The sequence below is a fragment of the Athene noctua genome, chromosome 6 (assembly GCF_965140245.1).
Source record: "Athene noctua chromosome 6, bAthNoc1.hap1.1, whole genome shotgun sequence".
Classification (NCBI taxonomy): Eukaryota; Metazoa; Chordata; class Aves; order Strigiformes; family Strigidae; genus Athene; species Athene noctua.
In genome coordinates, this window is record NC_134042.1 from 18,149,473 (window position 1) to 18,161,738 (window position 12,266).

Consider the following 12,266-nt stretch of genomic DNA (forward strand, 5'->3'; position numbering starts at 1 on the left):
CTGCTGTTTTTGTTGTCTAAGCCAGCCTCTAAGTCAACCTAAATGCGGAGCTGGAGATCTGTTGGAACTGTACTATGCATATTAACTCCAACAGAAAAGTGCTAAATTTGTACATGTGATTAAAAATATTTGCTACAGAGCATAAGCCTCATGTATTTTCTTTAATGAGGATCAAAACAAAAGTGCAAACCGTTTATCAAGTGGTTGCAAAGACTAGCAGCAGGCATTCATATAATGAAACCATTGACATGAAGTCACTGACGTTTAAAAAAAACCTTTGCCATTTTCAAATACTAGGATTACCAGACAAATAGAAAGCTTTAGTGGTATCATTGATGCTCTCCTGCCCATGTGATTTTGATTTGTTTTGCTGGTGTGTTAAATTTGCTGTTGTTGGCACAAACCGTAAATAGACAGCAACATGACAGTATCTCCCTAAATTATGCTTCATGATAATAGTTGTTAAAATTCATTAACACGATAAAGATTTATATACACAATTGGCCACAATTTGGAGCTTTCCTAGTAGGATACAGATGCTTTAGCTAGTTTTTTTTAGTTATAATATAATCTCTATGAAGTCCTCTCTACTGTGAAAGAAATACTAATGAAGGAAATGGTAGCAAAATATGGTACTGAGCTTTCCTGACTTGGATGTAGTTTGAATTCAGGAAGTAGTGAGCTCTTGATAATTGCTGTCCAAGCAATGCCATTTGCTTCTCTTTGAAGGCCACTTTCCTTTGACTTCAGTTTAAATCCTTTGGGTTTACTTAGAAGCTTGAAGGATTAGATACACCCTTTTCCCGAAAAATTATTTCTAAATGTTATATTCTTCAAATGTGGATAAATGTGAACTGATAAATAGTTTACCTGCATAGAATCAGCCTTCTTTGTCTATCTTCTGGAAGGATGTTCTATTGCACTAACAACATGGTAATATGTCTGGCTTGAAAGTACTCTCAAGTCCTTTACGACAGGATTCTGGTAGGGTAAAGGAGTTCTCAAGTAAATCCATTTTTTATTTACAGTTCTGCAGGAGAGGAGTAAAATGGACCTCACAGAGATGAACAGCAAATTCTCTATGTTTACTTTTGGCCATAAGAAGTGTAACAAAGAGAAACCCATCAAAAAGCTTTGTCACAGTCATGTCATCATTACTTTAAGTCAAAACCATACTTTTCTCAGACTAAAACTGAAAAAATGACTGAACAAAGAATATCCTTTCACCTCCAAAAGTTTTGTCCACCTGAATTGGTGGTTTATCTTTGATAACCATAGATTCATGCCATGACTTTGTGTTTAGTAACTACATTTGTAGTCACTAAGATTCTTTTTTTGTGACAGATTTCATTTATAAATGTTCTCTCTGGATATTTACATTGAATACTTTGAATTCCAAAATCTGGAGACGTTTTCTTTTCTGTTGATGCTCTTTTAACTCTCAGCACAGTTGTGTTGTATTCTGATGCCCAGCAGTGTAAGAGATAGTTGCCTTCTCAAGGGAAAGCAAGAATATGTGTCATTTGACTTTTTGAATTTAAATTTTTAAAATGTATGTATGTTAGAACTTTACTGAAACAGTTTGTGTTTTTCCTTCCTTTGTTTCTCTCACACAAAGTGCAGAGTATCCTCTTTTTTTCCTGGCAATACCATTCATTCCCAATAGGAAGCAGTTTTATTAATACCAGCTTGGCATTTCTTTTTTTCCCACTGCTTATGTGTAAGAGCCAAGACAGGCCTCCCCAATCCTTCTCTCACAATAGATTTTTTCATCAGGCAAGAAAGAAAAAGAAGGAAAAAACCAATATTCCGATCAAAACATAGTATTTCACACCAGCCACAGGTGGATTTTGCTGATTTTTTTAGACAGTCATTATGTATTCAGCAAAGCATTGCATGCCTGAGAAATTTATAAAGTGAATTTGAAGATACTGATATTATTTATTATGAAAAAGAAATAATTTGGAGAAATCAGATGCATTGGCTTAAATAATTAAATTCAATTTAGTAAGGAGTCAAGCTAATAATGGTTCACAGAATTTCCCATAGTTCAGTGAGGTAGAAAAATCTTTTGGTGTTGCATTAAGGGGGATCTAAGGATATCTGTGAATAGGAGATTAGAAGAATGTTTCTCAAGTGATACCGGAGCAAAGAAGCTTGTTTCTGGATTTCAAGGAACCAAGTGTTTCACTGAAATGCTAGACTCAAAACCCACAAAGCAAATTATACAAACCCTGTTATCGTAAGAAATGCTAAATCTTCTTGTATTATTTAGCCAAGCTTTCACATTTTCAAATGAAGAGTAGAAAAGGGGGGAATTACTCATGCCTTTGGGATGCTTTCATTTTGTGATATCCAAGCTGAAGTTGTTGAATATGCTTCTATTTATTTTTATTTATCAAAGAGTTAAAGGAAGAAAGCTGGAATAGACTAATGAGGAAGCTGTATATATGAGGACACATAAAGAGCAGATAAAGAGTTAGTAACTGTGCTGAACAGTGGCTGAAGAGACATATAATCTGCAAGTGTTTTAGAGCTAAATACACAGCTAGGTGCATTACCATATAACATGCTGCTATATAATTGGAAGTGTAGTGCAAGTCAGTAAAAGAAAATTGAGGCTGAGTAAGCATCAGAAGAAATTTCTTGGCAGACATTGTATATTGTGAAATAACCTTGTAGGATTATACTGAGTTCTGTATTGCTGGGCACATTTTTAAGGAAAGCAAAAATACATGAGTGAAAACAGTAAATAGATAGTGTTTCTCTAGCTCTTTCCTTTTCTTTTTCTTTTTTTTTTTTTTTTTTATTTAACCTATGATCGAGGTTTAGGATTCTTCTGTTTATTACGATGCAGCTGTCATAGTGGGTTACTGGATTAATGTGATAACGATTAACGTCTTGCCTTTTTCTTGATATTAATAAGATTTCTTAACACATTGAGCATAAAGAATATAACAATTATAAATTCTATCAGATTTGATTCAAAGTAGGAAAGATTGCATGTATATTTCAAGATGCTACGGTTTTGATCCATTATGTACCCCACAAATAAGGAACAAAAAGATTCGTTAATACTCTTTTTTCCCTCAGATTTTTATATGAGTTATCTCAGATCCCCAACTTCACAGAACGAGCTCAGTGTATTATCTTCCAGTCAGTTTTCTCTGAAGGGATAACATCAGTGCACCGGAAAGTTGATATCATAACTCGTGTTTCCAAGGTAAGTCCTAATAAAAGCTAAATAAAAACATAAATATATTTATATTCATGCTTATTTTTTTACCATAACTGATGAACCTTACGCCTGGTTATGGCTTTTCAGGAAAAATAAAATATATTACATTTTTAAGCTGCTTATAAGAACAAAAGGAAGAGGAAGGAGTGAAAATGAGTTGTGTGTGATGTCCTATGCTCTACATAGAAAATATATTTTTATTTAATGGCACGTTTTTATTACTTTGCACATTAAGTAGAGTAATAGATCGTCTTCATAAAATAGAAATCTGAGACTAGTTTAGTACAGGGCCTTTCAGACTTACTTTTTTTGCATATTGCTGTTGATGCCATCAGCAATAGATGCCTATCATGTTCATTAGCTTATTACTTTCCCCTGATATCTATACATTTCTGTTAACCTGGATACATCAGATTTTTTAGTACCCGACAAAGCTTTACCTAAGGTTTCTATGCTATGAATGACTAAAGAAAAGATTTTCAAATTATAACAAATAAAACATGAAAAGTAGAATGAGATAAGAATTAAAAGAGAAAGTAAGTACTGACCTAAAGGTATAACATCCTGGCCAGGACAGTATTTAACTTACTTATTTTTTCCAATTTGATGATTAGCTTTTGATTAGCTTTGCTACTGCAAAGTACCCATGCTCTAACCCTTTGGATTTCTTGGCATGTTCTAACAATAAAAATAGTTACTTAGTGTTTCCTTCCCAAAGAAGACATAAATAAAGAATCAGTATTGTATAAGACAGGGAAAGTGCTATTGCCTTCAGTTTACTTATGAGGAGCTTGCACTACAATTGATTTATCCAGTGTGTAGTATGAGGCTACATAGTTAAGAATTAGGTCCATGGCCTCAGATTCTTAACTGACAAGATAGATGTCTTCATATGTAAATTAAAATGATTTATTAGTTCTCCACTGTGTTTCTACATTTCTGTTTTGAGGCATAATATTTTATATTAGTGATTAGAATTTTTGTGCCACCAGAAGTTATAGACTAGTCTCCATTTTCCAGGCTTTGCTGAACATGACAAGTGTAAAAGAAATTTTAGGTTTGATTCTGGCTTTTGGAAATTATATGAATGGTGGGAATAGGACTCGAGGTCAAGCCGATGGATTTGGTTTGGAAATACTCCCCAAACTAAAGGATGTCAAAAGCAGAGTAAGTACTAATTTTTAATTAAATATAATTTTTCTGAAGTGATCTTTTTTTGTTCCATCCTCTGTTAAAAGTTACTCTTTTCTTATTTCTTACCATTCTCGCTTGAAAGAGCAAGGCATTTTGAACCATTTTCTTGCTTTTTTCTCACAACTTTTCACCTCCTTCTCCTGCACATATGCATACTTCCATAATCGCTGATTGCTCCTATTCAGTACTACTGTGGTATCTATCTTATGTAAGAACTTCTGTCTGTCTCTTTTACTAGTAGGGACTTAATTACAGTAGGGTAGAGAGAAGTGAGAGAGCACAGACTGCTGAATTCTTCTCCGGTAAATGTCCCCATTCTTTTTTCCTGCTTTTAACTTAAGATAGCTTTGTGTAAGTAAAAATGTTTTAAAAACCAGGTTTAAAGACAACGTCAGTAAGGGTTCAGTGCAGCATACACACTAAAGAATTATACCTAGTAGATATAAATATATAATATATAGGATTTTAATCTTCAAAGTGTGTCAAACCCAACAGATATATTCAGAGCTTTTTTTCAATTGCCAATTAAATGGATGTAGGGTAAGACTTCTGAATGGCATGCATGCGAAATAGTCATAGATGGCAGTAAATTATTTTGTCAAAAATTGAGAAACACTAGCATGTTTTCGATTAGTCATGCTAGGATCAAAGTCAGGCTCAAGCACACTCTGGACATCTTTTGATATGAGGTTACTTTGTTCCTTATTTCAGTAGGGTAGAGGAGGAAGTGCTAGATAATGTAGGCAATGGAAACACTGCCTATATTACTTGTTCTGTGCCAGAGCATACCTGAACACCACATGGATATATGAAGCAGAAAAGAATAGGAGGTGCTTTCTGCTGATGCTAGTACAGATTTGGAGCGTGAGAAAAAAGCCTGTTCTTTCAAGTTTTTCCCCTTTTCCTACATGAAGTGCTACCTTGAACTATAAGGAAGGTAGATTTTACACTTTTGTTCACAGTTATGCTTTGCGTACATAGGAATGCATTTGTGAGACAGACAATGTCAGGAAATCAGTATGTCTAGGGAGCTTTTCATTTTACTTGTGAATATTATCACTAACAAAGTGTGAAAACACATTTAATAAATTGTTCAGTGAGCAACTGCATTAATGAAAGTTTTTCCAATGGATTTGAATTCTTTCTCTCCTAAAGACATTGAGATGCTGGAGTGCATCCCAAGATGGGCAACGAAACTGGTGAAGGGTCTAGAGCACAAGTCTTATGAGGAACGGCTGAGGGAACGGGGGTTGTTCAGCTTGGAGAAGAGGAGGCTGAGGCAAGGCCTGATCACTCTCTAAAACTACCTGAAAAGAGTTTGTATTGAGGTGATTGTTGGTCTCTTCTCCCAAGTAACAAGCAATAGGATAAGAGGAAATGGCCTCAAATTGCCCAGGGGAGGTTTAGATTGGATATTAGGAAAAATTTCTTCCCTGAAAGGGTTGTCAAGCATTGGAAGAGGCTGCCCAGGGAAGTGGTTGAGTCACCACCCCTGGAGGTATTTAAGAGACATGTAGATGTTGTGCTTAGGGCCATAGTTAAGTGATGGACTTGGTAGTGTTGGGTTAATAGTTGGACTTCATGATGTTAAACGTCTTTTCCAACCTAAATGATTCTATGATTCTAAATCTTACTTTTCACAGCAATGGTCCATCTGTTCCCTGTGACCACTTTTTTTCCAGTCCTGCTCCATGGATAAGACACAGTACAAGCTGCAGCTAAACTAGGACCAGGCCAAGTTTCACAGTATTCAGGTGTTCATTGGTTGGCCAGCTGCCATGAAGAATAATGTAAAACATCAGAGTTTTGCCTGACTTTTCTCAGTAGAAGTACTAACTTTAGTCTCGCTCTTCTATCTAACCATAAACTTGTGAGAATTTCATTATCTCTGGGATTTTCCAATTTGGCTGAATTTGCCAGCACTTTCTAAACTTATGAGTTATGAAAAGGAGTGACAGATGTACAGTATAATTGCGTAAGACTTGTTCATTAGCTAAAAAATTATAGTATTTACAGTTTCCTGGTAGCCAAAATAAATATGTTATTAGTTTAGACTAGACTCCAAAATGCTTAAAAACTCAAAGGGGCCAGCTGCTACAGGCAGACATGAAACCTCAGAGATATTTGGTAGATCATGTTTGCAAGGAAGAAGAATGCAGGGTCTTGTATATCTAAACATGTAAGGTATCTTTCCTGTGTCCCATTATTCCCTTTTTGGGAATTGCCAGCAAGCAATATTATGTCTAGGTTAGCTGAATTCCAGGAGCTAAGGTAAAGAGTCAGTGTTAAATATCTCTTATTTCACATAAAAGTAATTTGTTGTCACATGAGCCCGGAAAGTTCCTTGATATAGAGATTTTTTTTAAAAATGTAGCTCTCTTCAGAATCACCATGTCTTGTCTTTTGCAAATACTCTTTGAACCCAAGTAATAGGTTTGGTAGTTTAGCATATAGAAGAGAGACTAACAGGTGTATTTTACTCTAAAAGGGCAATAAAATATTCATGAGTCACATCAGCTCCTTTTTGTCACATGACCTGCCAACAGTGTCTTCTAAAACAGTTATACAAGCAGAGTGGCTTTGTCTGCATGACTGCAATGACTTGCTTAGTTGCTTAAGAATTTTGCTGGTGTATGATAATAATAAAATGTAATGTGCTGTAGGCTCTAATACAGATGAAGCAGCTCTGTACAGGAACAGACATTGTGCACATACAAATGTTTGTCCTAAATGTTTGTCCTAATACCTGTCAATATACAATATGAAAACACTTCAAAAAAACTTCAGAGACATTCCATATATAATTCCCTGTATTAAGATTGATTTATATTGTTGAATGGTACCCTGTAACATACAAGTCACAGTTTTACACTTTTCCTTTAGTTCATGTGGCCTATGCTGACCCAAGGGCATGTAACAAAATAAAATTATGTTGTATACAGTTGTTGTATGCAGGACCATGGAAATGATGATTCTGCAAAGTGAATATTAAAATTGATACTTACAACAGGACATGAAATCTGCTTGTTAGGTACATGTTATCTGATTTTATATTTAGAGTGGAATATGAAAAATACCTATGCTTCTTTCAGATCTTCTTTATAGATAAGTTGAGGCTAGAGGAATCAAGAAATACAGTTCACCTTAATATATCTAATATTTTGTTAATATGTATTCAAGAATAATATTATTATTAGTCAAGCTAATATTATTATTAAGTAATGTCTTGTATTATTAAAAAAAGATACAGGGGCAGCTTTACCCAGTGCATGTTTTCTTACCTGATATTTAGAACCAAAAGAAGCTGTAAGTCTTCTGGTGGTATGATTAAGCCTATGTTATAAAAGATGTATTTTTTGTTCAGTAATTCTAAGGTTAAATATATTGTGAGTCCTATTTCTTACAGCAATATAAAATAATATTTATTTTGATATGGAGTAGATTTTAAGTCACTTTGAAATGGTGTTAATCACACACACACATTTTGAATAATATATATATTTTTTTCCTAGGATAATGGTATTAATCTTGTGGATTATATCGTCATATATTACCTACGCCATTGTGATAAGGTAAAAGATTCATTTGCTGTATCAGCCATCTCAAAAGTGGGTTTCTTTAAGAGATTGTAAATGAGTTTGCATTAGCTTTTTAAAAATCTGAACACAGTAGCTCTGACAGAAAAATAAAATCGATTTCTTTTGCTTTCTTCTAATAGTTGTGGACCCCAATAGGTCTAAAATTCGCTATAGGTTTTATGATAAGGCTTTGGAAAATTTTACATTATCTGTTGAACTAACCACTGCAGGCAACTGCCTGTGACTGTTGCAGACTGGACAAGTGGTCATTCCAGTCCTGTCTTCTTAAATCCTGGTTACTGTAATGTTGTAAGTCTTGTTCTGATGTGGCAGTAATGGTAGACAGAAGCATGATTTCTCTCATGACAGAATGCAAGGACAAGTTGGTATTTTAAGGTAGATGAGTCAGCTGATGAGGAGTTAAGAGGTTGAAAATGTGGGAGGAGGTGTGGCTGCTGCTTTGAGCAAGTTACATTTATGAGACTTGGGTAGACATCAGCAGTGCCCAAAGTTTTTGAGTGGAAAATTAGGACTATTGTCTTTTAAATGAAAGTGTCCCTATTCATTGATTTTAAGTATGTAATTGATTATTTTTGAGAGTATGAAGATGCCTTTACCTAATCTTTGAATCTAAGACTAGTGTATTTTTTTCAAGGCCCTATGTCCGGTTGAATAAATTTATTTTTTTCCTTCTTTTGAAAAAATAAAATTTCTTACATAAAGATGTTGAATTGATTAGTTAGTAGTCATGAGGATTTTTTCCAGGAGTAAGACTAAAGTCAATGAAGACTAAAGTAAGTGAAGACATCTCCTTGCCCATAGCAGGGGGGGTGAACTAGATGGTCTTTAAAGGTCCCCTTCCAACCCAAACCATTCTGTGATTCTATGATCACTAATGTTGGAGGGTCTGTATGTCTGGAGCATGTGGAAAAGCTCCTGGGCTTGAACTGTAGAGAAGATAAAAAAATAGTAGATATGTAAATCTGTACTTGGTTTTTCTGTTTGTTTGATTGGTTGGGTTTTTTCGGTTTTTGTTGTTGTTGAAGCAGGGAAATAAAGTGTCATTACTTTAACCTAAGTACCCATCTTGTAAAAAGCCTCATAACAAAAGCAACTTTGTCTAGCCTGTAATGTTTCTCAGTTCTTAGGGTATTGATGTATGTTTTCTTTTCTCCTTTTTTAATAATGCTGAAGCTAATGCTTTCTAATTAATTTATTTAAATATTTAACACTTCTGCAAACTTTCTACTATGCTGTAATTTTACTTCAGGGAATTTTGAGAAAAAAAAGTGGAAAAAATGGGCACAGTGTAAATGTCATCCATTGTACTTTTTTCCCCCTGAATGTTCCTATCTTTATAGGAATAAAATTATTTTTTCCCTGTTCTCAAAACCTTTAGTTCACCAACCTGTGAGTTTTCCTTTATTACAGACTGAAATCTGTGAGAGGTAGTATTTTAAACTCACTAGTATATGCTCATACACAGCAATGTCATATTAATACCATTTATATACTTCTTAAATTTCCACTAGAGATACTGCTTTGAAACTTGTAAGGTTTTTTTGATTTGGTTTGGTTTATTTCTGTCTTTTTTTTTTTTTACTTTGCTAAAAATAAGGTATTACTTAGGACTTCCATACAGACACTTGTGATATATTTAGCCACATAAACTTTCAACTGTATATTTTTATCTGTATAAAATACTTCAGGCAATTTAAAAATATTGTTATCAATTTATGCTTATAAAGTGTGTGTATGTTTAATGAATTGCAAGAGAGTAAAGCCACAAACTTTTGGCATAAGATTAGTTGTTGCATTAGTCATTCATGTTATTTGTATTTAAGAAACTTCTAATCCCTTATCTAAACCTTTATTGATATAAAATGAACTGAAATGTTGTGAACTCAATGTCATTTCACAGTTTAAATTGAGCACAGTTTACACTTTACAACATCTAAAAGAAAGTTTGAACACTGAGAATCATCAGGATTTCATCTTGAATTATATATATGTTGTTTTAGCAAGAATGATTTAAATTTTTTTTTTTTCAGTTTTATAATAGTGTTTCATAGATGATGTTTCCAAAAAAGTAATTTATGTCACTGCAAATGCATTCAATTTTCATAGTGGCCTGTTTGTTTGTTTGTTTGTTTGTTTAGGAAGCAGGAACAGACAAGAGTATTTTTCCTTTACCAGAACCACAGGATTTTTTCCAGGCCTCCCAAGTTAAGTTTGAAGACCTAATAAAAGACTTAAGGAAACTGAAGAGAGATCTAGAAGGTAACTGGGAACTTTCACATTTGTTCTGCTAACAACAAAGTGCCATTTAAAATGTGACCTTTATGAGGTTTACTTATTGCTAATTAGGTTTATAGTGTTGATTCATTTAGAGTTTTTACACTGTGGCACAAATTACTCACATAAATTAGAAAGAAAAAAAAATCAAACTCATGACTTAATAAAAATGAAAGTAAAGATACTGAAAAGTAATTTTCCCTTTTACAATCGAAAGGCCCCTAACGAAATCTTTCTGTCATTTTCTTCAGTTATGTGTGAATTTTCCTCTGTCTTCTCCAGAACTGTGTGTTTAACTGTAGATATCTGTTAGTTCCATAATGTAAATACTTTCTTCAGTAGTTGTATAACAACAATTTAACAGCTACAAGAAAGAATTGAATACTATTAATGTAGAAATAAAGCACAGCTTGCCAAGGCACAACAAATGGAAATGGAAATGGAAAGCTCCAGTTCAAAATATTTTCACCCTGGGACATAAAATAAACATCTAAAAATGTTTATTATAAGGAGGGGCTCAGAAACCCAACTCATCTATCAATCAAGGTACTGAGTGGAAATAAAGTAGGAAGGGTTGCTCTCTAAGTGTTCCAAGCAGTTTAATTTTTATTTTGTGCTTCATTTGACTTTCTAAAATAAATCCAGCAAATGATGACTGAATATTTTAAGGCTGTCTTTTTTGTTAAGGAAAAGTTGCTACTATTACTGAAGCAGTTTTGTGTAGAAAATGGAGTTTAGGGAGAGGATCTGCATAAAAGTCTATAAAAACTTCTCCATTTACATTTACATCTCTGCATCAAAATGGAAGAGTCCTTTTAGAATCAGAGTTGAACAAGATGGTTGTTTTTATTTTTTTTTTCAATATAAGGCAATGAAAACCATTACAAAATAATTTATCTTTCAGTTAGAAATTGCTGGATTAGGTCACTGCCATCTTTAGGATAGTTTCAAAGGTTAACAGTGGTAGGAAAGTATCAGTTGTTGTTTGTTCGACCCGGGCATAAGTGAGTGCTCTATCTCCTCTCATCGCTTTGCCCTGCAAACCCCTTGGCCTGCCCTCTTTTGGGCTAGTTTGTGCAGAAACATGATCTGTGTTTGATCTTGTACTTTTTCAGCATGTAGTCCTGCTGTCACGCATCTTAGCCTTGCAGGATCTGCATTGAGGCTGTGACGTTCACATCATATTTGTTCTACATTGCAAAGACACAGACAGCAAGTAGGAAAAGCTAAACTTTAATGCTTAAAATAAAAACTGTAGCTTTCTTGTAATCACTGATTTCTATTTTCTAAAACAAATTTTGTTAGGTATTTATAGAAGATAATAAGAATTGTTATGTTGAGGTTGTTTTCATAATTCTTCATTGTAAAGATGTATTTGAAACCCAGCCAAACCAATTAACATATAAAGTTAATGACAGCAAGGATTTGAAACAAAAAAGTTTGTGGAAATGTTTTCAGATGTTGGTATTTTATCACTCAGAAATATGCAGCAGAATTCTAACAAGCATTCCTGTCATTAGTTTCTCTTATATTTAAACAAAGAAACATGCACTCATATAAAAACGTTGTGTCTCTTTCAAACATTTCCTTTCAAATTTTTTTCTTCAGATAATGCTGTAGTTTATTTTTAAATCAAAATTTTAATTGAAGAGGTTATAATTTTAACACGTACAACAAAGATTTGATGAGTCTCTGTAGTTTATTGTAGCCATTAAAAAGTTGTGGCTGCTGGCAGAATACCAGTGAAAGTCTAAAGCTGAAACAGATGTGAGTAGCAGAAACCAAGTCCAGAGAAGCGTCGGGCCCAGCTATCCAGACAGGCGCGGCCCTTCAGATCTAAATAATTTGAACAATATTAACTGGTGCTGCCTGTGTTATAGGGTACATTGGATTTATTTCACAGTTTGGTTGGCTAAGGTAGTCTTAAACAGATTACCTTGGAAGTGGGATGAGACAAAGGT

General features: G+C 34.1%; 1 protein-coding gene across 2 annotated transcripts in view; it reads left to right on the forward strand.

The window, feature by feature from the left end:
• The window catches only part of LOC141962124 (formin), a 149,109-nt gene that overhangs the window by 76,201 nt on the left and 60,642 nt on the right, over positions 1-12,266 (forward strand). For both annotated transcript variants that reach the window (XM_074909781.1, XM_074909782.1), the window contains 4 exons: positions 3,094-3,223; positions 4,259-4,405; positions 7,945-8,004; positions 10,170-10,290. In XM_074909781.1, the coding sequence (XP_074765882.1) occupies positions 3,094-3,223; positions 4,259-4,405; positions 7,945-8,004; positions 10,170-10,290 (458 nt within the window). The remainder of the gene's footprint in view (positions 1-3,093; positions 3,224-4,258; positions 4,406-7,944; positions 8,005-10,169; positions 10,291-12,266) is intronic.